The following is a 24,048-nucleotide window of genomic DNA, read 5'->3' as shown; positions in this document are numbered from 1 at the left end:
GTGCCATGCATTCTAATGTCGTTCCCCAAAATGCATTTACCTTTTTGTCTGTGAACAAGTCAGTTTTGGAAACGACCCCTCTGTCTTCCTCCTCCTCCTCTTCCCTGGCTGGGAGTTTTACACCTTTCTCTAGGGGAGAGAGCCATGAAACCCCCAACGAGAAAGGTTAAGGGCCATTTGCTGTATTATCGCATAGATGTCACGCGCATTGCCTCGCCTTGTATAAACATCACACAGGACATGGCGACACAGAACTGCGAGTGCGGTGGCGGCCCGTTAAAGCAGCAGAGCTTCAGGGCAGCACCTACGTCCGCTGCTCGCGCGCCTTCCAGTAACACGGGAACCTGCACCTCACCCGTCAGACCGCGACCATCCGTCCCCTGGTGCCCAGGTGCTGGGGCACGGAAAGGGTCACGAAGCAAAGGTTAGTCGACCTTCTCTGGTTATGCAAACTAACTTGCGCCGTGTAATGACCGCTCACCGCAGGGCCCCGCAGGGCCCCGCAGGGACAAAGGTAGCGCGCCAGCCTCCAGGCTCCGCGAGCCCCAGGGGCGGAGCCAGGCTGGAGGGGGCGGGCCTGGAGGGGCGGCACCAGCCAATCCCGAGCCCGAGCGCCTCCCCCGCCCACCCCGGGGTCGCCAATAACCGCCGTGACCCGCTGGGCTCCTGCGGGACCGCGGCCGCTCCGTGATCCCCACGCGGAGCCAGCCCGGCACTGACCCTGGACCCCGAGCCCGACCAGGATCCCAATCCCGATCCCGATCCGGACCCTGACCCCAACCCTGACCCCGACCCTGATCCTGACCCGAACCCCGACCCAGACCCCAATCCGGATCCGGATCCAGACCCACCCCCAGACCCCGACCCAGACCCGGAACCGTGAGCCCAAGCCGAACCCCAACGGAGACTCCGCAGGTGAGTGCGTCGGTCCCGGCGTCCCGCACCCGGACAGGGACCTGAGGTGAGGGGGCGGCCCTGGGTGGAGCCGCAGCCCCCTAGCGGCTGTCCAGGTTTGCGCCCTTCGGTGCCCCCCAGAGGGTTCAGGACCCTCCTCCCGGCCCTCGCCCGCCCCCAGCCTCGCCTCCCCTGCTCTGCCTGTTCCGCCCCGCGGCCCCTTGGTCCAGCGGCCGGTGCGGGCCCTCCCTCCTCTGGCCCTGAACGCACGTGCAGCCTGATTCGGGTGCACAGGCTCTGGAAGTGGCCTGAGACCCACCGGGGAGCTGGAGGAGGGCTCCCCCTGAGCTCCGAGGCCCTAGGCAGCTGCCGGTGTCCTGCGCTGTTGGGTTGCGCTGGGGAAACCCCAGGATGGGGGAGGGGCTGCCCCTGCGGGGGCAGCAACGCCCAGGAGGACTGGAACCCCCACTGAAGTATGGGGGTGCTGTGTGGGGGGCCGTTTGTGGGGGACGTTGACATAGGTGGCAAATGACATCTTAACATTTAAGCACAAAGTTGAAGATATTTCCTTTGCTATGAGGCCCGTCAAAGGTCCCTTTTCTTCCTCTTGGGAGGTAAGGCTGCCGCACAAAGCTCGGAGCCACGGTGCGAGGGGGCGGGAGGGTGCTGTCTGTGGTCAGGTCCGTGGGGAGTGTGCGCGAGTGTTGCCAAGGCTTTCCAAGGGGACTGTTGGCGGAGCTCGGCCTTTCAGGCGCTGCCAAGGGGCGGGCTGGGAGGCCTGGACACACGCCCCTCGCTGTGAAACCTCGGCCAGAAAGTTGACAGGAGACAGAAAGTGACCAAAGTCAGGGGAGCGGCAGAGCGGACCAGGCCAGTCCTAGAAGAGGCAGCCAGGCAGTGGGCAGCGCAGCTTCGCCCTGGGGGCGTCCCACCTGAGGGGGCAGATGTGCGCCCGCCCACTGGGCAGCAGGAGTGACAAAAGCAGGCTCTGGAAGCCGCACACACCCTCCCCTCTCCCAGTCCATTCCTCCCAGACTTCACCGGGACTTCCCAGTGGCTAGGCTCCTGATGACTCGAGGACACAAGAGGCCCCAGCCACCAGCAGAGCTGAGTTTGGTAAGCCAAGTCAGGCCTCTGGGGCATTTTTGTCAGACTCCAGCTGGTGGGCGGGTGTGAGGTCTGCAGCCTGGGACAGGGACCCCAGAGGCAGGGCCCTGGGTCTGGAGGCACAGTGCCCAGGCTCCTGTGTGGCCCCAGAGTGGAGAGCGGCTTCTCAGAGGAAGTCACCAGCCCAGGGCGGTTCCCCTGGCTTCTGGCCTGGCGCCGGCTCTACTCCCGTAGGGGATGAGAAACATGGGTTGACCCTCCAGAGATGCAAGGCCCCCAGAGGCCAAGGCAGGGCGGGTGGCCCTCCCCACTTTAACCCTAACTCTCTTTGGGGCGTCTCTTCGGGCGTGCTCTACGCCCGACATGGCCCTGGGGAGGGCCTGCGTTTCCTTTCTCCTTTCTCCTGGGAAATGCGGAGCTCACCGCCGGCTCTGAGGAGCGCGGACCTGCCGTGCACGGGATGCTCGGTGGTTCCGCTCCTGTGGCTAGGAGAGCTCCCGTGGTCAGGGGTCAGGCCGGGAAGCATCGCTGCCTGTCTCACACGTGTGTGCCTGTGTTTGGTCTGCACCCAGAGGTCCGTCGAAAGGCCTTGCTGGTGTTTTCCTGCCAGTGGGTGCGCCTGAGTAACCGGGCAGAAACCCTGGAGGGGCGGGGCGGGGGGTGCAACATGGATTTTGTCCCATGCTGCCCCCACGCTCTGCTGGCGGCCAGCAGAGCTGTTTGTCAAGTCACAAGGTGCCGCGCCGGTTTGGAGTCCCCGCACTCACAGGGCGGCGGGTTGCCACCCGGGGTGTGTCTCAGTGCCTGTGTGACGCATCGCCCTTTCCCCTTTCAGACGCGGCCCTCCCGGCACTCTGCACTCGACAGGAAGTTCGCCTTCTGTTTCCAAACAATTGGCATGTGAAGGTCCTGCTCTTCAGGGCAGGTCCCCAGGCGTGGGATGTTGTCCTGGTGTAGTTGTCACTCACAAAAGTGTCGTGGTCGCCACACTTAGCTCTCCTCCCATCCCGTTGAACTTGTGACATGACCCTGGGCACCCAGGGGGGTTGGGGCGTGGGGAGCAAGGAGGGTCACATGTCTGCCCCTCCTGTGAACCACCCCCGCGCCCCGCACCCTGGCTCAGCCCCCCACCAGGTGCTGCACCTGCCTCTGTTGGCGCTGGAAGCCTGGCCGAAAGCCTGAGCTGGCGGAGAGTGACAGCAGTCCACAGCCAGGCCCCGGAGTAGGGGCACTAGGGTAGCAGCCCTGCAAGGCTCACAGGACCTGCAAGCAGTTGTGACCAGGCTGTCACTGGGCCCCGCCCTTGTCCACCGCGGGCAGGCGTCCTCTTCCCGCTGCCTGTCTGCCTGCAGCCCTCCCAGAGGCCGTGCCTGGCCTCCAGTCCCAGACAGACCGGTCCCTGATGACAGGTGCTCCACGTGCCCCCGGCCCCCCTGGGCCTCCCGCCCCCCGCTCCTCGGGCCTGGGTGGATCCTCGCCACCACCTGCCACGAAGCACGGGTCCCTTCATGCAGCTGCGCCTTCTAAGGGGACCTCAGCTTCCTGAGTTTGCTGGCTGCTCATCCTTGGGTCTCTTCCCATAAGGGGGTGCCAGCCCGAAGACAGGCACCGCAGCGGGTGTCCACGCGTGACCGGGACATGTGCCAGATCTGCACCTGGGGAGTGGGGCCAGGCTGGGGACACAGGATAACCGGTCACCACCCTGACGCCCTCCTCCCCCGTGACCTGCTTTGTTGTCACTGGCACTAGTGAAATGTTATCAGTGGTGGTGTGTGTGCTTTTAAAAGTTGAACCCAATAGCATTGGCCTAAAGTTCAAATGTATCTTAAGTCGTTCTTGAGTCTTTGCCATGAACAGCGACTTGGGTCCGTCGTCTCTTTGCAGGTGCTGGGAAGGCAGAGGGCTCCTGCGTGGCTCTCGTCCTTGTTTGCAGAAGGACCCGGCTCATGTGTGGCCACCCGTGGGTCCTCAGCTGATTTTGGGGGGCTCTGGGTGGAGAGGCAGTGTCCAGGGCTTGCCAAGTGCAGCTTGCACACGCTGAGAAGAGGAGGATAGCTGGGGGGTTGGGGTCTCAGAGCCGGGAGACCTGTGGGGTGTGGGGCAGGTGCTCAGGAGTGGAAGTGGGCCCAGCCAGGGCCAGTGTGACCCCAAGGCTCAGCGTGTCCTCCCCATGGAGCTTCCCCAGCTGTGTGCCCCTAACTCCTAGAAAGCCCAGACCAGGCTTTCATTTCACAGACTCAGGACGGACCCCGCAGTCCCAGTGCCCAGCAGGGAGCTGGCTTTTCAGCTGATGGCAAAGGGCCAGCTGGGCAGGAGATGAGATGTCTCTTCCTGGCATCGGTAGGGAAGGAACCACCATGTGCCTGGGTCCTGCTGGGTGTGTGGACGCCTTGTCCAGTGGGGGCCGGAGTGCCGCATCCTTCGGGCTGCTCTGACCCAGTACCCGCTTCTGCACAGTTTACCCCGGTCTGCACATTTCCAGTGTTAAGTCCAGAAAGCCAGTCCGGCCCCTTCTGCCAGACTGGTCCCCCGTCAGTTCTCTGGGGCCTTAGCTGCTGCCGGCCAGGGACGCCCCTGTGGCCGCACCCAGGACCCCTCTGGTCTGAAGCCCGCGAGGCCCCTGAGGATGCAGGACCTGGAGAAGCTAACTGACTCGCCCAAGGCCACCTGCGTGTGAGTGGCCAGTGGGGACCCGGGTCACCTGTAGAACGCAGACCTCTCGTGGGAGTGTCGCACACGGAAAACAAGCACTGAGGGGCACTGTTCAGGCTCAGCCCCACACCACACTGCAGGGCACAGAGAAGCAAAGGCGCTCGTGTGGGTTCTGCCCTCTGATGGGGGGGAGGGGGGTGCTCCCAGAGCCCGCCACCCCGAACCTGGCTCCCTGAGTGCGGAAGCAGAGGCCGGGCTGTCCTGGAGAGCAGCCCTCCGTCCAGCTGGCGGTTCCGAGAGCTCCTCTGAAGGTCTAGGTTACACTTGCTCGACTGCGGACAGATGCGCAGCTAACAGTCTCCAGAGTCCAGAGGCTTCCGGGGCCTCTCAGCCCCAGGGTGCTGTTGCTGCAAATGTCTAAGAACCCACTAGAGTTTCCGCAGAGACTAAGTCCGCCCTGGTTGACATTTCCAGGGCACTGCTATGACCTTAACCAAGTACGTATTCTGGGGCTGGTCCGGGAAATCTGAGTCACCTTGTAAAAGTTAAACAAATGTATAACCTTGGCAGGATCCTTGACGTGCTTTACAGTGATGTTACTAGACGGAGTTGGCCATGGCCAAGCGTAATGCCGAATGTGTTGGCTCATCGCCACTGTCAGTGCTTCTCTGCCGGCTGGGAGAAGGGGGGCCACCTGTGATGACCATGACCTTGAGCTCTGAAGCAGGGAGACACATGTGACCATGAGCTTGTGTTCCGAAGAGAAGGAGTACACGTGATGAAGGTGATCTTGAGTTCTGAAGAGAAGGAACACGTGTGATGACCGTGACCTTGAGTTCTGAAGAGGGAGCAGGCGATGACCACGACCGTGAGCTCTGACCGCTGGAGGTCATAGGAACCATTCTCCCTGGCTGGATGTTGGGGGATCTGCGCAAGTCAAGGCTGCCTTTGCCCATCTTTTCTTTGGCCAGGTCTGCCTCCCTGGAGAGCTGCTGGGGGTTCACCCTAGAGGTGGCCTCTAACTGGGCCAGGTACCCATCCATTCGGTGGGTCTTTATCGAGAGCATACTACGGCCAAGGCGCTCGCCAGAGCTGTGGGGACAGAAGCATGGGATGAAGAAGCCGGCTGCGGAGGAGCGTCCATCTGTTGGCACGGCCGGTAGTCTGTTGGCAAGAGACTGGAGAGGTCACTCGGCCCCGTCGCCTGTCACGAGGAAGGAAACGTCGCTGGAGAGGAGCCACAGAGTGGCGTTTGAGCTCAAGACAAAAGCGAACGGCTGGCCACACTGATCTGCGCCAGCGGCAGCCCCGGCGGAGAGCCAGTGCTCGCAAGGTGCAGAGGCAGGTCGGCGTGGCTGCTGAGGACAGCGTGGTGGCCATGGGCGCAGCTGCTGGGCCTGCCACTGCCGGCATATCCCCTCCTGCAGCCCGCCTGCCCAGGGTGAGGGTCCCGGGGGCTGGGCTGTGGGGCGCGGGGGAGGGAGGCGTGGGGTTTCTGATTCGCTCTGCCCCGAGTATGTGGGGTGTGACCCCAATTCAGCACTTTCCTTCTGTGGGCACCCGCTGGGCCCATGTGTCCGGCTGCAGCACTGGGCCCTGAGGTGTGGTCCCTGGCCAGTGGCGGTAGAGCCACCAGAAAGTCGTTGGACGCTCAGATTCTGGCCACTCAGAGCTGCTGGGCCTACCCCAAGTCCTGTGCCGCCGTGAGCCCTCAGGTGACGTGCGCGCACTGTGCAGAGGACACTGCTGGGGTGGGGCCGCCGAAGAGGCCAGATGTGGGCCCTCTGCTCCCCCCAGATGAGGACCACAGGGTGCTGAGAAGTCCCCGCAGGCAGAGCAAGCAGGGGACGCGTGGGGGTTGGGGTCGAGGAGCCCCTCGAGGACAGAGAAGCTGTGGACGGGAGGCAGAGAGGGGAGGACGTTCCAGGGGAAAGCGGCCCCAGCTGAGCTCCTAGGCGCAGCGAGCAGAGTCTGGGGGTGCGCACTCCCACCTGCCTGAGGGGTCGGGGGCCCCGTCAGCGGGCCCCAGCCTCGCTGTTCCAAGGGGGCACACCGAAAGGCAGCGGCCCCAACAAGAGCATTTTCGTCACCTGACCAGGAAGAGAACCAGGGACGTCCCTGCCCTTTTCCACCGAGTCCTGAGAAGTCAGCGGCGCACGGCCGTGACAAGGCCTTGTGGTTCGCAGAGCCCCTTTCCCTACGGAGCCCAGGCAGAGGGGCACGGATGCAGGCGCACTGACACCAGCCGGGCCGTGGCTCCTCCTGGGGCCTCGGCACTTGGCTCAGGACAGGCAGGTAAGGGCTTCCCAAGGACCCGGTCCCAGCCAATGGCAGTGGGCGTGGTAGAGCCTTGGGTGGAAGCTGGGAGACCTGGGTTCCAGGGTCAGCTCTGAGCCTGTCTCGAATCTGTAAAATGGACAGAATAGCCCCCGCAGCGGGTGGCTGAGAACCACACTGGCCAGTATTCCAGCCGTTCAATGGACATTTCTAACTTGGCTGGGCACGTGCCGTGGGCCCAGACCTGCCGCAGACGGCCGGGATGCAGCGGTGAGACAACATGAAGCCTCCTCCCAGGGGAGAGAGGCAGTAAACAGGGAAATGTGCCGAGTTACACTGGGCGCTGGGGAGGCCGATGGGGCTGGGCGTCAGGGCAGGCAGGTTTCTGGAGGCAGCTGGGGGCCAAGCCTGGCAGAGGCGCTGGAAGGAGCTTCCATGCCGGGCAGCACATGCAGAGGTCCTGGGGCCGGAAGGCAGGAGGCCAGACAGACAGCCCACAGGGCCAGTGCCCAGGGGTGCAGCAGGTGCGAGGTGATTGGCCCCTGGGCAGCGAGGTGGTGGGGGAGGAGGCGGAGCCTCTGGAAGCCCACTCCAGTAGTCCAGGCTGGACAGCAGTCAGGTACGGCCTGGGCTGGGGAGGCGGGAACGTGGGCAGATAGGTGCTGGCATGTTGGACTTGGGCGGGAGAGGAAGAGAGACGAGGGGCTTGCGGGTTCGTGTCCCAAGCAGAGGGCAGGGTGGACCATCCTCGCTGAAGGGCTGTTTTTGTTTCCACTTACGAGAACAGCCCCCAGCAGCCCATCGTTGGGCTCAGAAACGTCTCCCGGAGGGAGGAAGGGGTGCCACCTGCCGAGTCCCAGCCGGCCTGGAGGGCCGGCACGGTCACCCCTCCCGTGGTGGCAGCGTCCCCTGTCAGATGGAGCCCAAGCCGCACTTTCACCTGAAACAGCTCCGCGTGGCCGCGGCTGCGGGGGGCCTCCCCTCGAGGGGCCCCAGCGGTGGGGGAGCCTGCGTGCAGAGCATTTACAAGTAGGAATAAAACGCACTAAAAGCCAGTCTGCTCTGTGCCGTCACTGTGGTAACCGTAAGCCCTGGGGATGATGGGACAGCACCCCACTGGACAGGGGTCCCCCAGGCTGGCAGACCCCGTCTCGGCCTCATTCCTGGAGGCAGCTCCGCTGGAGCTCACAGGGGCTGGCGGGGCTGTGGCACACGCTGCCACCCAACCCACAGGCAGCAGTCACGGCCTCCCTCGATTCCCAGGCCACCCAGCTGCCAGGGGCCGCAGCTTCCTTTGCCAAAACCCACTTTACCTCCCAAAGTGTGTCTTTGTCCTAAGCTCCAGGTCCCATGAGTCAGGGTGGTGGGACAGCGTGAGGCCCCGCCGGGGCATCTGCGGTCTGTGTGTGCTGAGAAGGGAGACAGTCACACGCTCTGTTTTGAGGACAGGTGGCAGCATTAAACTTTTTACTGAATGGAACTGAGGGCAGGTAGGCGCTCCTGCAGCTGAGGTGTGGGAGGGGCGGGGTCTCGGAAGGCTCGTCCATCTGTCTGTCTGTCTGACTGACAGCTAACCGCCTCCTTCTGGGCGGGCACCTTGAAACCCTAATTAACAGGGGCGGTGGTGAGGTCAGTGTTCACGCAGGACTGCCAGCCACAGCGGAGGCTGCGGGGCAGGAATTCTAAGAATCCGCTGAGCAGCGAGCTGAGAGGGAAGGAGCCAAGAGTGGCCGGGGGGCAGGGCAGCTGCCCTGCTGTAACTGACTGGCTCCCCCCTTCCCTTTGCCCCCAACTCCCTCCTGAGGTCCAGCAACCAAGAGGCCAGTCCAACACGGCGGGGTCTGGGGTCTGCTGCCATCCTGGCCACCAGAGCTGACATCTAGGACGGCGGTGGTGGTTTAGGCGCTGCACCCTGTGTCTCCTCCCAGAGCAGGTCCCCAGGCTCAAGCGCCCCCGAGTCACCCCACCCTGAGCAGCGGTGTCCTTCAGGCAAGGGCCCAGCCCCCAAGCCTCCGGCTCACCTGCCAGCTGTGCAGGAGAGGACACAGCCCAGTCAACTGTTGAGGTGACACCAGCCACATGCTTGCACATGCGTTCACACACACGCACTCCTGCTCACACACGTCTGCTGGAAAAGGCCACGGCTCCGGCCAGGGCTAGCATTTCACGCCATCTGTCTGTCGAACGACTGTGTGTCTTTCTGCTGTAGGACGTCTGCACTGGAGCAGCTTCATGGAGGGAGGAGCTGTGTGGTGCACGACACACCCGTCCTGAGTCAGCGGCTAGCGAGTTGTGGTGGACGTACCAGTTGTGCCTCCAGCCCCTCTGCTCGAGGAGCATTCCCGTGGCCCCGAAACGGACCCCCCGCCGGGCGTGTGCTGTCGCCTGCAGCCTGGGCCGCCACCGGCTGACACACTGTCTCTGGGTGCTGCCTTTTCTGGATGTTTCACTCACAGAAAGTGCATGCGGTGGCTGGCCCCTGCCTGGTGGGTGCGTGCTCTGTTCCTTCCATCGCTGAATGGCGTCCCCGCATTGTCCTGTGAGCCCCGGACTTCGTGGGCTTGCGTTTCAGTAGCTTTATTTCCAGACATTCCCAGCAGGCTGGTCTCATGACCAAGGGCCGGTTTCCCAGAACAGAAGTGGGCAAAGAAGGGATCTGGGGCCCTGACATGTGAGGAGGCAGGTCAGGACAGGGTTTGGGGACCTGCCTCCCTGGCCCCCCCAGGCCTGAAGTCACAGATGTGCCCCAGGCAGGCTCGGCAAGCGGGTTTGGAAGTGGCGTTCATCTGGGGGCTGGCTGCAGCCCTGTTTTCCCAGAGGGGGCAGCTCTTATCTTCTTGACAAGCCACAGCACAGCGACCGACGGGGGCCAGGGTGGGCAGGGATGGCCCTCTGAGACAGGAGCCTCTGCAGCCTTTCCAGGAGTGACCTCCCTCCGCTGGCCCTTGGGCTCACCCTGACCATGGGGCCCTGAGGCCTCGGTGAGGAGGAAGGGCTCCCGGAGAAGCGCCTTGTGGCGCTCAGCAGAAAGGGCACAGGGCCTTCCCCACTCTGCTTTTCTCGCCGGAGGGCCAGGAGCCCCAGTGGGGCATGTGCCAGCTGTCACCCAGCACACGGTCCGCACCCCCAAAGCAGGCAGGGCTGCCACCCCACCGGAAAGAGGGGAAACTGAGGCCGGGTGCATGCTGCCTTTGGATCATCACCCGCCCGGCAGGGAGGTGGCATCAGTCCTGGGCTCCCAGTCCTGGGGAGGCCGTCCCCATCAGTGTCCCCTCAGCACCCTGCAGCCGACCCCATGACCACGCATCTTGGCTTCTGTGGCAGAGGCAGCTCGCCCCCTCCATCCTCGCCGTGAGAAAGGAGCGGTCACTGCCGTCCTTTTGGCAGGAGTGTCGGTGACCTTCAGTCAGCGGGTCACGGGTCACAGTCCATCGAGTCAGTGAGTTGCGCAGCTGGGAGCGTGGGAGCTGGGGCACTGCCAGCTCCGGCATCCGTCTTCTGGGCTGTTTGGCCTTTTCCGGAGTCGTTGCGATGCCGGCTAAAGGGGCACACGTGCGTCCCGAGACAAGCAGCTTGGTGTTTTCCCTGGAGAGGCAGGGACAGGGCTGCAGTCCCAAGGTCCCGTGTCTGCTGAGCAGCCTGGGAGGAGTCCCAAACCTGAGTGGGGTGGGGGCAGGCGGTGTGGGCAGACAGGGTGGGGGGAGGTTTGTGCCCCTTCTAACCCACAGGCCCAGACAGCAGGGGCACCCCATGTGTCCCCAGGAGGGTCCATGCCCAGCCTTCCAGCAGCCGGTTCTCAGTGCCAGGCAGGCAGGCAGTGCCTGGGGCCATAGAGGGTCATCCTCAGTTCCTGCTACTGAGGGGACTCGACAGCCTCTGAGGGCCTGTGTCTGGGGACCAGTGTGGCCCCCGCTGTGAAGTGTTTGCTTGGTGACCGTGCGCAGGAGGCCGAGTGCGGGGTGGGGGTTCTCGTGCCCCCTCCATCTTCTCAGGGAGCCTCAGCAGTGCCCCTGGTCCTGGCAACCATGTCCAGGGCTTCTGGGGGGCCCTTTCCCCTGGTCCCCGGAAAGAGGGAGGTAGCCCTCCTGCAAGGGAGTGACTCCACGGCAGGAGGAAGGCCATCCAGCTGACACTGTTTATTTGCATTCCAATCACCCTGCTTGGTCCCAGACAGTGCCAGCCGTGGACCAAGTCCCAGCACAGGGCGGGCTGGGACCCAGCTGCCGCTCCCCCCATCCTTCCCCGGCCGGGAGCTCTCCAAGGCACCTGTCCTCAGGTAGCCGGCAGCTGGGTGAGTCTGGGGTGCCGTGCGCCCCAGCAGTGGCAGGTGGAGGTGTGGGCCTGAAATGTGCTGGCTTTCGTGGCCCCCCTCTCCCCAGGCTGCCCTTCACCGGTCCTCTCCTGCAGGGGACCACGGAGGCGGCCCCATCCTGACGACAGCCCAGCCCGGGGACAGCGCAATGACCACGGAGCGCAGGGATGTCCTGGTGCTGCTGCCCACACGGGAACAGCTGCAGCTGGTCGTGGGGGTGAGCACCATGGAGAGCGGGGCGACCGTGCGGGTGAGCAGGGGTGGGCAGGGGGCAGCAGGGGCCTCGCTCCCTTTCCCTCTCCAACAGGATCATCGTGTCCCTTGTCGGCACCGCTGGCCACCTTGCACGGCGTTTGCTCCCCTCTTGCTCTGCGGCTGCAGCTGTGGCCGGGCCCACCAGTCCCCACAGTGCCAGTGTCCTGGGGCTGAGCGCTAGCGGGTCCCCACAGAGCCGGGCATCTTCCTGGGTTAATTTGCTCCAAGGGGCCCATCCCATCTGGACCTTCTTCCTGTGGTCTGGGGTGGGCTGGGCCTGAGTGTGGTTGTGTGCCTCCGGGAAGCAACCTGACGAGGGCGGGGGGTCAGATTCTTGGGTACTGCAGGCCCCAGAGCCTCCTGCCTGGACAGACGGGGCACAGACCTGCCCTCCCCAAAGGTGTGCTGGGGAGGGCGCAGATGTGCGTGCGCGGCCTTCGGCGGGGTTAAGTTTGTATGCGTCCCACCCCCACCCAGTCCTTCCCTTTCATTCTCCACTGTCCACTTTCGGCTCCTCGCGTGGCCGAGTTTTCCCTCCAGGTGTCCAAAAGCCCGACTGCACCTGAGTCTTCTGGGAGGCGACTTTCGCTAGCCAACCCCCTGCCGCCCCCCCCACACACAGCACCTGCCCTCAGAGCCAGGAGGCGGGCAGCGGGGCCCCTGGACGGGGGCGGAGAGGGGCCTGCCGCGTGGCCCAGGCCGTCCTTTCAGGAGGGATGTGAATCACTGAACTCATCAGCTCGCGGACTCAGCACCCACGGGAGACACCTCACCTGCAACCCCCCAGGCACCCAGCTGCCGAAGTAAACGTCTGCGATCAGCAACTCAGAAGCCGCCGCCTGTCTGAGCACCCTGTGTGGGCGCGGCGCCCAGAGGACCTGACCCCTCCTCCCGAGCTACCCTCGCACGCCCCCCCAGGCCCCTGCCCCCCAGGGATGGGTCAGCTCCCCAACCCAGGAGTCTGCTTCCGGGGACCCTTTCTCCCCGCACCCGTGGTGAAGCGCGTCTAACCTGCCAGGCTCCGGCTTGGACGGGAGTCCTCAGGGGAGGAGGGACCGTGTCGCCGGGGAAGCGTGGGGAGGAGGCCTCCCGAGAGCGGGTGCTGAGCCTGCGGGGCGCAGACTCCTCCCTCCCGCTGCGCCAGCTGTCCGTGCGGGGGCACGCCGGGCCACGAGGCACGGCGAGGGCGTGGCCGCTGCGTGGGTGTGCCTCACGCGTCACCCAAAGGAGCAGCGGGTCCCAGCTGGGGTTCCTTTTGTCGGGAACGTGGTCCTTTCCACTTTTATTGGTCGTCTGAGTGGAAGGCGCAGTGGCTTTCCGTTCACCCGACCGGGTGATCACGGGGCTCACTGGTCCATTGGAGCTGCCGACGGGCTGGCCGCGCCCTGTAGCCGGGCCTGTCTGCACCGTCGGCTGCCCAAAGCGGCTCCTTCCTCTGGCTCAGCCGAGAGCTCTCGTTCGTCCAGCTGTACACGTGGGGAAACTGAGGCCCAGAGGTGGGCGCGTGCTCAGCCTGGTTCTGGGGCCTCCCTGTGTTCTCCGCTCCCCACTAGCTGGATGGGGCCGCGCGGGGGGCTGGGGAGGCTGTCGGTCTGTCCCCTGCGCCGCCCGCAGGGGGCGTGCTACTCTGCAGCAGCGCTGAGGTCTGTGCAGGGCCGGGGGGAGGGGACAGTGGCCTACTCCAGCGAGAAAGGGAAGTCCCCAAAGGACACCCCCGACGTGAGACGTCAGTTCCTGGCTCAGCAGCCCTCCCGGGGACTCCGAGGGGAGGGGGCAGGGGAGCGGAGTTCCAAGCGGAGACACTGCTCAGTTTTTGTTGGTCGCGGGCCTCACGGGCTGCTCCGCCGCAGTCCTAGGAGGATGGACCCACTTTCTCTGCTTGTTTCCGTTGAGTTTAGAGGAAGAGGAGACCCCAGAAAGCTGGCTGGCCCCAAGAGACAGCATTTTCAGTTCAGGGATAAGGGGGTCCATGGAAAGCTTTGGACGGGGCTGGCCGCGCCCTGAAATGAGGTGCGGCTGCTCCTGGTGAGATTTGTGTGGGTCCCCCTGAGTCTCCTGTCTGCTCAGGGGCACGTTTATACCAGCAGCAGCCTCTCGCCAGGCTGGCGATGCGGCACGGGGTTGGGGGCCGGTTTCCGGGTTCCTGCATCCTCGGAGGTGCCTCCAGGCCCTGGAGGGGCGGTGAGACGGGGGTCAAAGCAGCTCCACCTAATACGCAGAAACAAACACGGGGAGGCGGCCACATTGTGGAGAAAAGAAACGGCCCGAATGAAAGAGAACAAGACCCCAAAAGAACCAAGCAAAATAGAGATCAGCAACCCATTGGAGGCAGAGTTGAAGACACTGGTGTACAGGGTGCTCAGAGACTCACTGCGCAAGTCCAGGGGGATGCCCTGGGGGCACCACACTCACCTACTGAGTCTTAGAGGCCACCTGCCTCGGCCCAGGGATGGAGGGGCAGGCCCGCCCTGAGGTCCGGCCCCTCACAGGCTGCCTGCTGAGTTGGGGGCCACCTGGTCTGCAGTGAAGGCAGTCACCATGGATGCTGAGCACTGACTCCTGGGGCGTAGCCGGAGCCAGGCCCCTGCCCAACCAGCCCCAGCTCGGTGGCCCCACCCCCCACAGCCCCCACTTTGGGGGCCACAGTAGCGGCTGCACCTGGAGCCACCCCTGCTCTTTGGCAGGTGCAGGCCACCGGGCGGGAGCTGTTCCAGCAGGTGTGCGACAAGACCAGCATCAGAGACGCCCACTTCTTTGGCCTCAGTGTGGTCAGAGGTAAGCAAGCTCTGCACCCCCATCCCCAGCTCGGCGCAGCCTCCTCGGGGGGCCCAGTCTGGGGGATGCGCTGCCTGCTCGCTGTCTGCTCTGGACCTGGAGTCCGGGCTGTTCCACCCACTGGCACCAGCCCTGGTCCCTGAGCCCCATGTGCTGGCCCTAGCGGTCACCTGTCCTCATGCCTGCGGGCGGCCTGAGACTCTGTGTGTGCACACACACCTCCCATCCCAGGACCCTGAGGTGTCCACCACGTCCAGGGGCAGGGCCGAGAGAGAAGCACACTTCTCCCCACTTGTGAGACTCCGCCCCCCAGGTGCGGTGTCAGGAGTGGGCCTGCCTGTCCCGACACAGGCGTCACCCACGGTGCAGCCCCCGGCCGGCCGCCCCTCCGCCCAGTGCCTGTCCGCACAGTTTCACTGGCAGTTCGGCCCAAGCAGAAACGGTCGTACACTTCCGTCTGTGCTTTTAACAAAGTCGGTACCAGGGTGTTGAGGCTCCTGAGCAGGACCAGGTCTCTGAGGCCGTGGGGACGGAAGTCGACCGTGGGGGAATCGCGCTGGAGTGTGAAGGCGTTTGTGTTGTGGGAGGACTTGCCCACGCCTGGGAGAGGGGCTGCTGGAGGGCGAGACCACCGGGAGGGCGTCCCTGCGGGCAATGGCAACCGCAGGCGTCCGAGTCGGTCTCTGACCTCTCTGTGCCCTGGCAGCCGCCTGGCAGAGCCCGCAGCCGACACCCGACAGCCCATAGCTCCTGACCACCAGCCCACGGCGCCCCTGCCCCTTGCCCGCCAGGCCTCTGCTGCTCGGGTTGTGCCCCGCGGTGATGCGGGCTGGCAGACTGACCCTCTTCTCTCTTCAGATGACGAGTATGTGTTTATGGATTTGGAGCAGAAGCTCAGCAAGTACTTCTTGAAGGACTGGGGCAAAGAGCTGCAGAACGTAAGTCCCGGCCCTGCGCAGAGGGGCCTTCCCACTGCAGCATGGGGTCCCCGTCCCGGCTCGTGGCAGCCAGCCCCACGCAGCCTCATCCTAGGCCCTCGGTGCCGCGGATGACACCACGCTCGGCCCTTCCTCGTAAAGCAGCCAGCCATGTCCCCGAGCTGCCCTGCCGCGAGGGCCTGTGCGAGCATGGGGCCGGCTGGGCAGTGGTGGCCGGGGGTGCTGGTGCTGCCCAGCCGTCACCATCCGCATGGCCCTTCCTCTGCACACCTCCCCACAGGGCGGCGGGCGACCTGGGGCCCCCTTCGTGACCTTCCTCCGGGTGCAGCACTACGTGGAGGACGGGAGGCTAATCCGGTACCGGCTGATGGCCGGGGCCCGGGGGCGGGAATGGGTGGCCTCAGGGTCCTGCTTAGCCTGGGGGCTCACTCCCTCTGGGCGGTGGACCCACAGGTGTCGGATGGGTGGGAGAGGGTCCCAGAGCACCTGGGGTTCCTACTGGGTTGAGGGGGCTCCACAGCTTGTAGGGCGACACAGAGCCCCCCCAGGGTGATCCAGGCCAGGGCCTGAAAGGACCTGGGTCACCAGGGGCCACAGGGGCTGCCAGGCCTTCTGAGATAAAGGGGAGAGGGGGGTTGTGTGGCAGGTTCTGGAGAAGTCACAGAGGGGGATGGCAGGTGGGGGCCGTGGGGTGCAGCCTCCCTGGGCTGAGAGGCCAACCATGGTCGACTGGCTCTTTTCGGAGCCGAGTGTCTCCGCCCCTTACGTCAGAAAACTCACAGCGAAAGGGTCCGTGTTCGGGAACGCGCCTCTATAACTGGGTGGCAGGGCCTCGTCCCTGCCCAGTGGGCTCTGCCATGGGCTGTGGGGCTGGTGGGGGCACCCTGAGCAGGGACAGGTGTGTCAGGCGGGAGCAGCCAGCAACCCCTGCACCACCTCCGGAGGTGGCCTGGGGCGTGGCTGCTGGGACTGGAACACCTGGAGAGCTGGAGGGCCAGGCGCTGGGGGAGGGCCCTGGGGATCAAGACCACCCCTGCCTTCCAGCGACCAGGTGGCCAGGCACCTGTACTACTGCCACCTGAAGGAGCGGGTGCTGAGGTCGCAGTGCGCCCACCGGGAGGAGGCCTATTTCCTGCTGGCTGCCTACGGGCTGCAGGCCGACCTGGGCAACCACCGGGCCCAGGCCCACGTGGGGCAGTACTTCGAGCCACAGGCCTACTTCCCGCAGTGGGTAAGGCCGTGGGGCGGGGCGGGGGAGCAGCGGGGCAGCAGGAGGGCCTGACCAGCCCATGCTCGGTTCCCAGATCCTCGCCAAGAGGGGCAGCGCTTTCCTGCTCAGGCACGTGCCCGCCCTGCACCGCGAGCAGCGGGGCCTGAGCCCCAAGGAGGCCCTGCTGCGCTTCATCCGGGAGGCCTGCCGGCTGGAGGACGTGCCCGTCCACTTCTTCCGGCTGCTCAAGGTCACGCCTGGGGCCAGCGGGGAGATGGGAGCTCAGGCCGTCTCAGGGTGGCCCCGGGGGGGGGGGGGGGGGCGGCCCAGATGAGTGGGCATGGGGTGGCCAGGACACTGACCCCGGGCAGGAGGGACAAGTCCCCACGACGGACCGCGGCCAGATGCTGAGCGCAGGTCGGGGGGCCGTGCCCGGTCGTGGTTGTGCTGCTGTGGTCCCCAGCCGGCACCGTCACACCCTGTGCTGGAGCCGTGCCCCAGAGGTTCCCGGTGGTGACGAAGGTGGACCCTCCCCCCGCACTGGGACAGAGGGACTGTGCAAAGGGCAGAGCCTGCTGTCGTCCTGCCCGGGTGGGGTTGGGGGTTAGGATGAGGCCAGTCAGTGGGGAGCGAGTCAGAGAAAGGGCAGGAGGCAGATGTGAGGACCGGCCTCCAGTGTCAGAGTGGCAGTGGGAGGGGCCTGGGAGCCCTGCTTGTCCCTGGGACCCCTCCCCCAGGCCCAGGGCTCCGACCTCTGACACGGGTGTCCTTTTAGGACAAGAAGGAAGACAGACCGACTGTCGTCCTGGGACTGACCCTCGGAGGGGTGCGCATCTACCAGGCAGCCCCCCCAGAGGGCGGGGCCCCGTCCCGGAGGCCCGCCTTGGTGGACCCACCCTCTGCTGTCCTGCAGGAGGCGGGCTGCGCTCCCCAGCTGCTCTATGACTTCCCCTGGGCCCGCATTGGGAAGCTGGCGTTCCTGGTGCGTGTCCGAGGGGCCCAGGCGGGGCCCCGGCAGGCACTTGTCCTTTAGGACACCTGCAGGGCACTGGGTCCCCCACTGGCCGGTGCCAGGGGAGCCCGGGCCAGGCTCCTTGCCACAGGGCGGGGTGTCCCGCTGGCATCTGCCGGCCTCCAGCTGCCCGCCCCTGTGGTCCCAGCCCCACAGTCACCCTGGGCCGGACCTGGCCCTCGGGGCGGAAGGGCAGGGCAGTGGGGCAGCCAGGCCAGGCCAGCCACCAGCTCCTCCTCTGCCTAGAGAAACTGCGGCCTAGGCTCCACGCACACCCGCCCCCACGGCCGAGGGGAAGTGTCTGCACTTCCAGGACTGCGTGGTGTGCACCCCACTTGCTGCACCCCGGGACAGTGGCCTGCATGTGGGGTTGGACTGGCGAAGAGAAACCACGGCCGCTGCCTGGGGTGTGTGGCTGACGGGTGGAGCGTGGCTCTCCTGTCACCGCTCCGTAAAATCGAATCTTCTCTGCCTCATCCAGGGGAGAAGGTTCGAGATCCGGCCGGACGGGCTGCCCGCGGCCCGGAAGCTGGTGTACTACACAGCCTGCACCTCCCGTGCCCGCCACCTGCTGCGGCTGCTCCGCGCCAGCCACCAGCTGCACCTGGCCCTACAGCCCGCGCTGGCGCGGCTGCGGCAGCTGGAGCAGGCGCAAGGTGGGCGCCGCCTGGGTAACCCCATTCCTCCAGCTCCCCTGGAGCCCAGTTCTAAAAGCAGGGCCTGTGGGGATGGAGGGTTCTGGGGAAGAATCCCCTAGTGCCCGCCAGAGGGCCCAGGGGTGCGTGTGTGAGCATGTGCACACGGGTGCATACGAGCTCTCCTGCTTGTGTGGGCAGCTGCTTGGCAGTCCCTCCAGCTGAGAATGACGTGAGTGCCCTGGGGGATCATCACGAGGGCCCTCATGGGCTTACTGGCTGCAGTGACAGGCCCTGCCCCGCTGGCCCTCGAGGTCACCCTGGCCAAGTGGAGCCCTGACCTCTGGGTGACGCTTCCCCCCACACACTGCATCTCCCAGGGCCTTGGCACCAGCTCAGGACCCCAGGGCCACCGCTAGCCACGTGTGGCACCTTCTGTCCCCAGCGCTTTTACATCGCCTGTTTCTCCCGTCTCTGCACAGAGAAAAAATGCTGCCGGGAGGCGTACATCGGCGACACGCTGGAGCTGGACCTGTGCCCTGCCGGTAGCGGGGACAGCGGGGGCAGCGGCTGGCACCCCTCCCGCCTCTCACTCCTGTCCACTGACAGCCACGGCAGCTCCCACGGTCCAGATGTGGAGCCCAGGGAGATGTCGGTGGACGCGCCCGCGGGGGCCGAGGCGTTCCATGGGGATGTGGCATCTTGCAGCCAGAGCAGTGGGGACGCAGCAGGGAGCCGTGGACACCTGCCCCAGGGGGACGCCCAGGACTCAGGGAGTGGTGAGTGCTGCCGCCAGCTCCTAGCTCCCTCCACCACGAGGTAGCAGGTGCCACCCCAAGAGAGGCAGGCGACCGTGGGACCCAACTCCTGCCCAGGCAGCCTGGCCCTGGGGCTCAGAGATAGGAGGGTCCACGGGTGGGGGGCAGGGCCTCCCTGCAGCCGACCCCAGGAGCCTCCAGTCCTGTCTCAGGGTCCCCAGGGGGGAGCGTTGCAGACTGGGGTGGGCAGCCGACCCAGGTCATTGATGCTGCCCCTCCCCACCCACGCCCCGCCCTTCCTTGCAGCCTCTCGCCCCCAGGAGCCCTGGGCGGTGGCGCAGGTCACACTGGTCAAGATGAGGGGCCAGAGTGCCGAGGCCCTGCACCAGGTACCCCTCATTCTCCCATCCCTCCCTGTTGGGGTCCACGGGAGGGTCCCTGGACAGAGACCCCAGCACCAGAGGCGGGCAGTGGGGGCATAGTGAGGCTCTCCTGACACCAGGAGGGTGGGGGGCCAGTTCTCCGCGGCCTCGGCGTCTGAGTGAGCCCCTGCCTGCAGCGTGGGCACCCCTCCCGGTGCAAGCTCACTGTGGGGCAGGCGCTCGCCGAGCTGTCCGGGCCCCCGGGCTGTGGGTGCACACAGTGCACAGCTGGGGGGCAGCTTGCCCCAGGAGGTGGGAGCCCAGCTGGAGGACAGGTGGGCTGGGGCCCAGGCCTGGCTGGGGCCAACCTGGGAGCGATGCCCCTGGAGGGAGAGAGGGTCGGTGCCCCTGTGCTGGAGGCTCCCGGCCCAGGGTCTCTGGTCAGACATCGCTGTGCTGGGCAGGCAGCCCCCCTGCGGCGGTCCCCCATCAAGGGCCCTGTGGCTGGGACTAGTCTAGTTGGGGGCACTTGGCAGGACCCTACCCTGGACACAAGCAAGGCCAGCTCAGCGCCGGGGCCCTGGACGTGTTTCCTTACGTGTGACTTCTGAGAAGCTTCTAGACCTTATTCCTAAAATCCATCAAATACCTCTAGTAATAACCCAGGTCAGAAGAGTTTAAAACAAAGCACAACACAGCCAGAGCCTTGGTCGCCTCCAACAGGGTCGGGGCGGGGGGGGCAGGCTCCCCACAGAGACACACGCCCCCTCCCGTGGGGTCCCTCCGTGACAGGACACGGCCAGGAGGAGTGGGGGGTGTGGGGATGGTCTCACACTGCAGTGCGCTGGGCCTGCGGCCTGTGTGCCAGGAGCCCTGCCCGGCAAGGACGGGACGTGGGGGCAGCTCCAGGGTCCCTGCAGGAAGGCAGAAGGGCGGCTGGGGAGCGGGCAGGACCGGCAGCGAGGGGACAATGGGGGTGGCCACGTGGGCATCCCCAGCGGGGACAGCAAGCAAAGGGGGCCCGAGGCCAGGGGTGCAGGGGGCTGCCGAGAGGTCAGCATCAGGCATGGCGGGGGACAGACATGGAGGGGTCAGCGGGGACAGCCTGGTGGGGTTTGTGACTGAAACAGCCAGCCCAAGAGCAAGTGACTGCAGGACACACCTTGGTCTCTCCCTGCAGGTCCCCGAGGCGACCTCGGGCCACGTCCACTCCAACCAGCACAGCCGCAGCCTGGATGACTTGCGTCCCCGCTGCGCCCCACGCCCTGTGCCAGCCCCACGCCCTGTGCCAGCCCCGCGCCACTGCCCCGTCGGCGTGGGGCTGGACCCCAGACCCTCAGCCCTCAGCAGAAATAGGTCCACAAACCGCCCCTCCCTGGACCTTCCTGGGGAGGACCAGCCCCCGGAGGAGTTTGTGGTGTAGGCCATCCCGGCAGGCTCGGTCCTTTCCGCAGGCTCTGTACACACGGACCCCTTCCACACGGAGGGGTCCATCCAGGCCCCGTAGCTCCCCCACGTGGGGCTTGTGTCTCCAAGCAGTGCGGCTCTGCGGCCTCACCAGCCTGCTGGGCCAGGACAGGCTCCAACCCCCTTTCTGTGCTGGAGGCAGCCACACGAGCTGGTGCCTGGCAGAAGGGGCGTCAGGCCCCGCCCTCTCTGCCCCAGGCACCCACCTCCTCTCTCAGCCTCACTTGTCGGAGGTGTGACACCGACACCCATGTCAGCTCCCGAGGTGAAGGGCAGGTCCCACTCTCCTTGGGGACCATGGCCAGTTGAGGAGAGACCCCCTGAGCTCCGTCCGCCCTGTCTGTGTGAATGGGCAGCAAGCACACAGGCCTCCTGGGAGGCCTCACGGTCACAGACACTGGGAGGCCCAGGCTTCCCTGGGCCACCCTCCGCAGCTCCTGCTGCTCAGAGTCCAGGGCCTGTGGAGAGATGCCCCTCTGTGAGCTGTGGCCCAGCTCCATCACCCCAGGCCCTATAGACAGCTGTCCCCACGTTGACCATAGGTACAGGTGCCTCCGCCACTCTGCTGTGTGGACACCTGGTCCCCACAGAGCTCCCGATGAGAAGCTGACACACACGTCAGAACCCCGAAGACACCTGGCTCTGCGGAGACGGGAAGGGGCACCTGCCCGCCCGCCCTGGCCCCAGGGCTCCTGGCCTGGGTCAGCGCTGGCCGCCCTCCAGGGCCCCTGCCACTGGTTGTGCCCTGTCCCTGCCAGCAGTTTGGGTGGGAGGTGGGGCCAAAGACGGGCTCACCTGCCAGACCCAGCCTCACCTGGCCCTCCCAGCTGGGGGCCCAGGGCCAGCCCACAGCTCCTGTAGATGGGATTCCCGGGAAGTATGTCTCTAAGGGGCCGCTGGCCCTCACTCAGGCCTCAAGAGCAACTGTGTGGCACCAGGAGCGCGGTGGCAGGCTCAGCATCTGTGTGGTCCTCACTGCGCCTACACGGCCAGCAGCCCTGTGGCGGTGCCCACGGACCGAGAGCGTTGGCCGTGATAGGGGCTGTTGCCCTTCAGTCAGGTGGCTTGTGGGCTGAGGTCTACCCCCTCCCACCTCCAGGGCCCTGCTTACAGGTGGCCTTCCTGGGAGCTCCCAGCCACCTGGACGGCACAGAGTTGCTGGGCTGGGTCCTGCTGGTCGAGGGAGCCGGCCTAAGCAGACTGGCGGTCTGTGTCCCTGCACGGAAGGCGGGGCCAGGGCCTCGGCTCACCTGCCTCCTGATGTCCCTGGGCTCCGGCCTGCTTTCCAGAGGCTCCCGGAGGGGCTGCTCCGTGATGGGCGGGGCTGATGGGGGGCACTCCTCCCAGCCCGAGGCCCATCCTGGGCACCGGGGTGTGGGATGGCTTGATTTACCCGTGGGCCCCTTGGGCCTCTCCCCGCACTTGGGCCCCCACACTCACACCTGCTGTCCTCCCTGCACTTTGCCGTCGGGTAGTCCCAAGGGTCCACGGGTCCCCGTGAGCCCGTTCCCACCCAGCCCTGCCCCGTGGTGTCTCGTCCCCTGGCTACTGCCCGCTCCGTGCACCCTGCTGGGCCCGTGGGTCAGTGCCCCCCCGCGGAGGTGGGGGGCGGCGCAGCTGGGTTCCCGTGTCATGTCTGGGGAACGACTCGAGTGTCCACGCCAGGTGTGTGTGAGGAAGACCGCAGAACACACCCCCCAGCGTATAGACAGCTTTGCACAGACGCGGACGTTCTCTCCAGCTGTTCGGTGAAAGTGAAAGAGAAAAGCTTCTTCCTGCCGCAGGCTACACAACCTTCTTACACAGAGAAGCATGACGCACACCGCTGCTTTGGGTGGGAAAGTGCAGAATCCTATGTGCCTTTTATGAAGGGAAGCGTAATGTCAACATTAGTGAGAACGTCACTGCCGACTCTCCCCCAGCGTGCAGAGTGCTCTTCCGTGCGACCCACTCTGGCCAGGTGAAGGTTCTTTCACAGACCGATAAAAGGCATGAACGTTTTCTGAAGTGTAACAACCTGGATTTCTGACACCTTGTCGTGTGGGGGATTTTATTTCACTTTGTTGCTTTAAAATTCAGTGCAGAGAAGTCACTGACTGTAGGGAAAATGAGGTTAACTCAAACCTTGAAGGAAAAAAGACCCGAGTGCACAGACCTACCAGCCTGTGCAGGGGGGCAGGGGAGGGCAGGGCGCCCCCTAGCGCCCACCCCTCGGGAACCCCCCCCACCCCCCGTGTCCGAGCACGGCCTGGACAGAGGACGGGGCAGGAGGCTGGCACCTGCGCCCACAGGGGCCTCTCGCGAGGACTGGAGAGCTCACCTGCCAGTCACTGGCACAGCCAGGGCCCTGCAGCTTCCGGCTGTGCCTGTCCCACCTGCCACAAGAGGGCGCTGGCGGCTCGGTATGGGCCTGGCGCCTGCTCTGCCCTGAAAAGGCCGGGCTGGGCGTTGGGGGCGGGTCCTGGCTGCTCAGGGCTGTGTGGTTTCCCACCGCTCTGTCCCAAGGTCGGAGCCTCACTTGCAGGCTGCTCCCCCACGTGCCCCCGCCCCCACCATTCCTGATCCAGCCCACCCTTGACGTGAAGGTGCCCAGCGCCAGGGGCCCCGGGAGGCTGGGATGGCACCGTGTGTTCCGCAGGGGCACGGAGCAGGGACCGCCGGCCGGCCCTGGGGAACTGCTGCAGGGCCCCCTATTCCTGTCCTTCCCGGGGCCTTGAGGGCGGACGTGGGAAACCACGGCAAGCCTCCGCTCCGCCGGTGCTCTCTGGTGTTTAGGGGGGTGGGAAGACAGCTAGGCAACAGGGGCCTTGGCTGTGGTCCCCAACCCCTCCCGTGCAGCCAGCCAAGCTCCCCGGGAGGGGGCGCCACAGCTTGGGGGAGTCAGAAAGACACTTTTCCTTTGACACCAGGTCAATAACACCAGGGCCTGGGGGGCCTGGGAGGCACGGCAGGCATTTCCGAGACACCAGGTCCGAGGTGGTGAGGGGTGTGGGTGGCCGTCAATGATGAGGGCCGTGGCCCTGGCGGCAGGTGCTCTGGGCAGAGCCCCCATGTGTCCCTCCTACCTGCACCCGGGTCCCTCTGGACCCAAGAACAGGCGATGGCTCAGGCAAGGGCAGGCCAAGATAACCACCTGCCCCCACTCAAGCCTGGCTGGCCAGCTGTGGACGGAGGTCAGAGGTCAAGCTAATGGGTCTACATTACAGGTGGCAGACACAGGGCCCGAATCCGGCCCTCAACCTTGTGCCTACCCGGCAGCAGCATGGAGCTCCTTGCCCTTAGTTAAGGAGCAGTTACATTTACACAGTCCTAAAGTTACATTTGGCCCTTTGAAGGCAACCTTGAGGTTGATGTGGCCCCCGGTGAAAATGAGCTTGACACCCCTGCATTGAGG

At 65.5% G+C, this 24,048-nt stretch overlaps 1 protein-coding gene across 5 annotated transcripts; it reads left to right on the top strand.

Moving 5' to 3' along the window:
• Positions 1-377: 377 nt before the first annotated feature.
• Positions 378-22,685, top strand: FRMD1 (FERM domain containing 1). 5 transcript variants are annotated; one of them, XM_053914166.2, is made up of 13 exons: positions 378-915; positions 9,140-9,469; positions 11,338-11,492; positions 14,182-14,272; positions 15,131-15,210; positions 15,491-15,567; positions 16,255-16,441; positions 16,515-16,670; positions 17,196-17,402; positions 17,914-18,088; positions 18,550-18,846; positions 19,132-19,214; positions 20,368-22,685. In XM_053914166.2, exons 2-13 carry the CDS (start codon positions 9,394-9,396, stop codon positions 20,608-20,610), a joined length of 1,827 nt encoding a protein of 608 aa, XP_053770141.1. In that variant the 5' UTR covers positions 378-915; positions 9,140-9,393; the 3' UTR covers positions 20,611-22,685. The 5 variants fall into 5 exon arrangements, with proteins under 5 accessions (XP_053770141.1, XP_053770143.1, XP_053770144.1 ...); XM_053914168.2 differs by having other exon boundaries at positions 379-915; positions 9,140-10,369; positions 16,497-16,670; XM_053914167.2 differs by having other exon boundaries at positions 381-915; positions 11,338-11,459.
• The last annotated feature ends 1,363 nt before the right edge of the window (positions 22,686-24,048 follow it).

The sequence above is a fragment of the Desmodus rotundus genome, chromosome 11 (assembly GCF_022682495.2).
Source record: "Desmodus rotundus isolate HL8 chromosome 11, HLdesRot8A.1, whole genome shotgun sequence".
NCBI lineage: Eukaryota > Metazoa > Chordata > Mammalia > Chiroptera > Phyllostomidae > Desmodus > Desmodus rotundus.
Note: the sequence above shows the minus strand (reverse complement) of the source record. Positions and strands in the feature narration are given on the sequence as shown.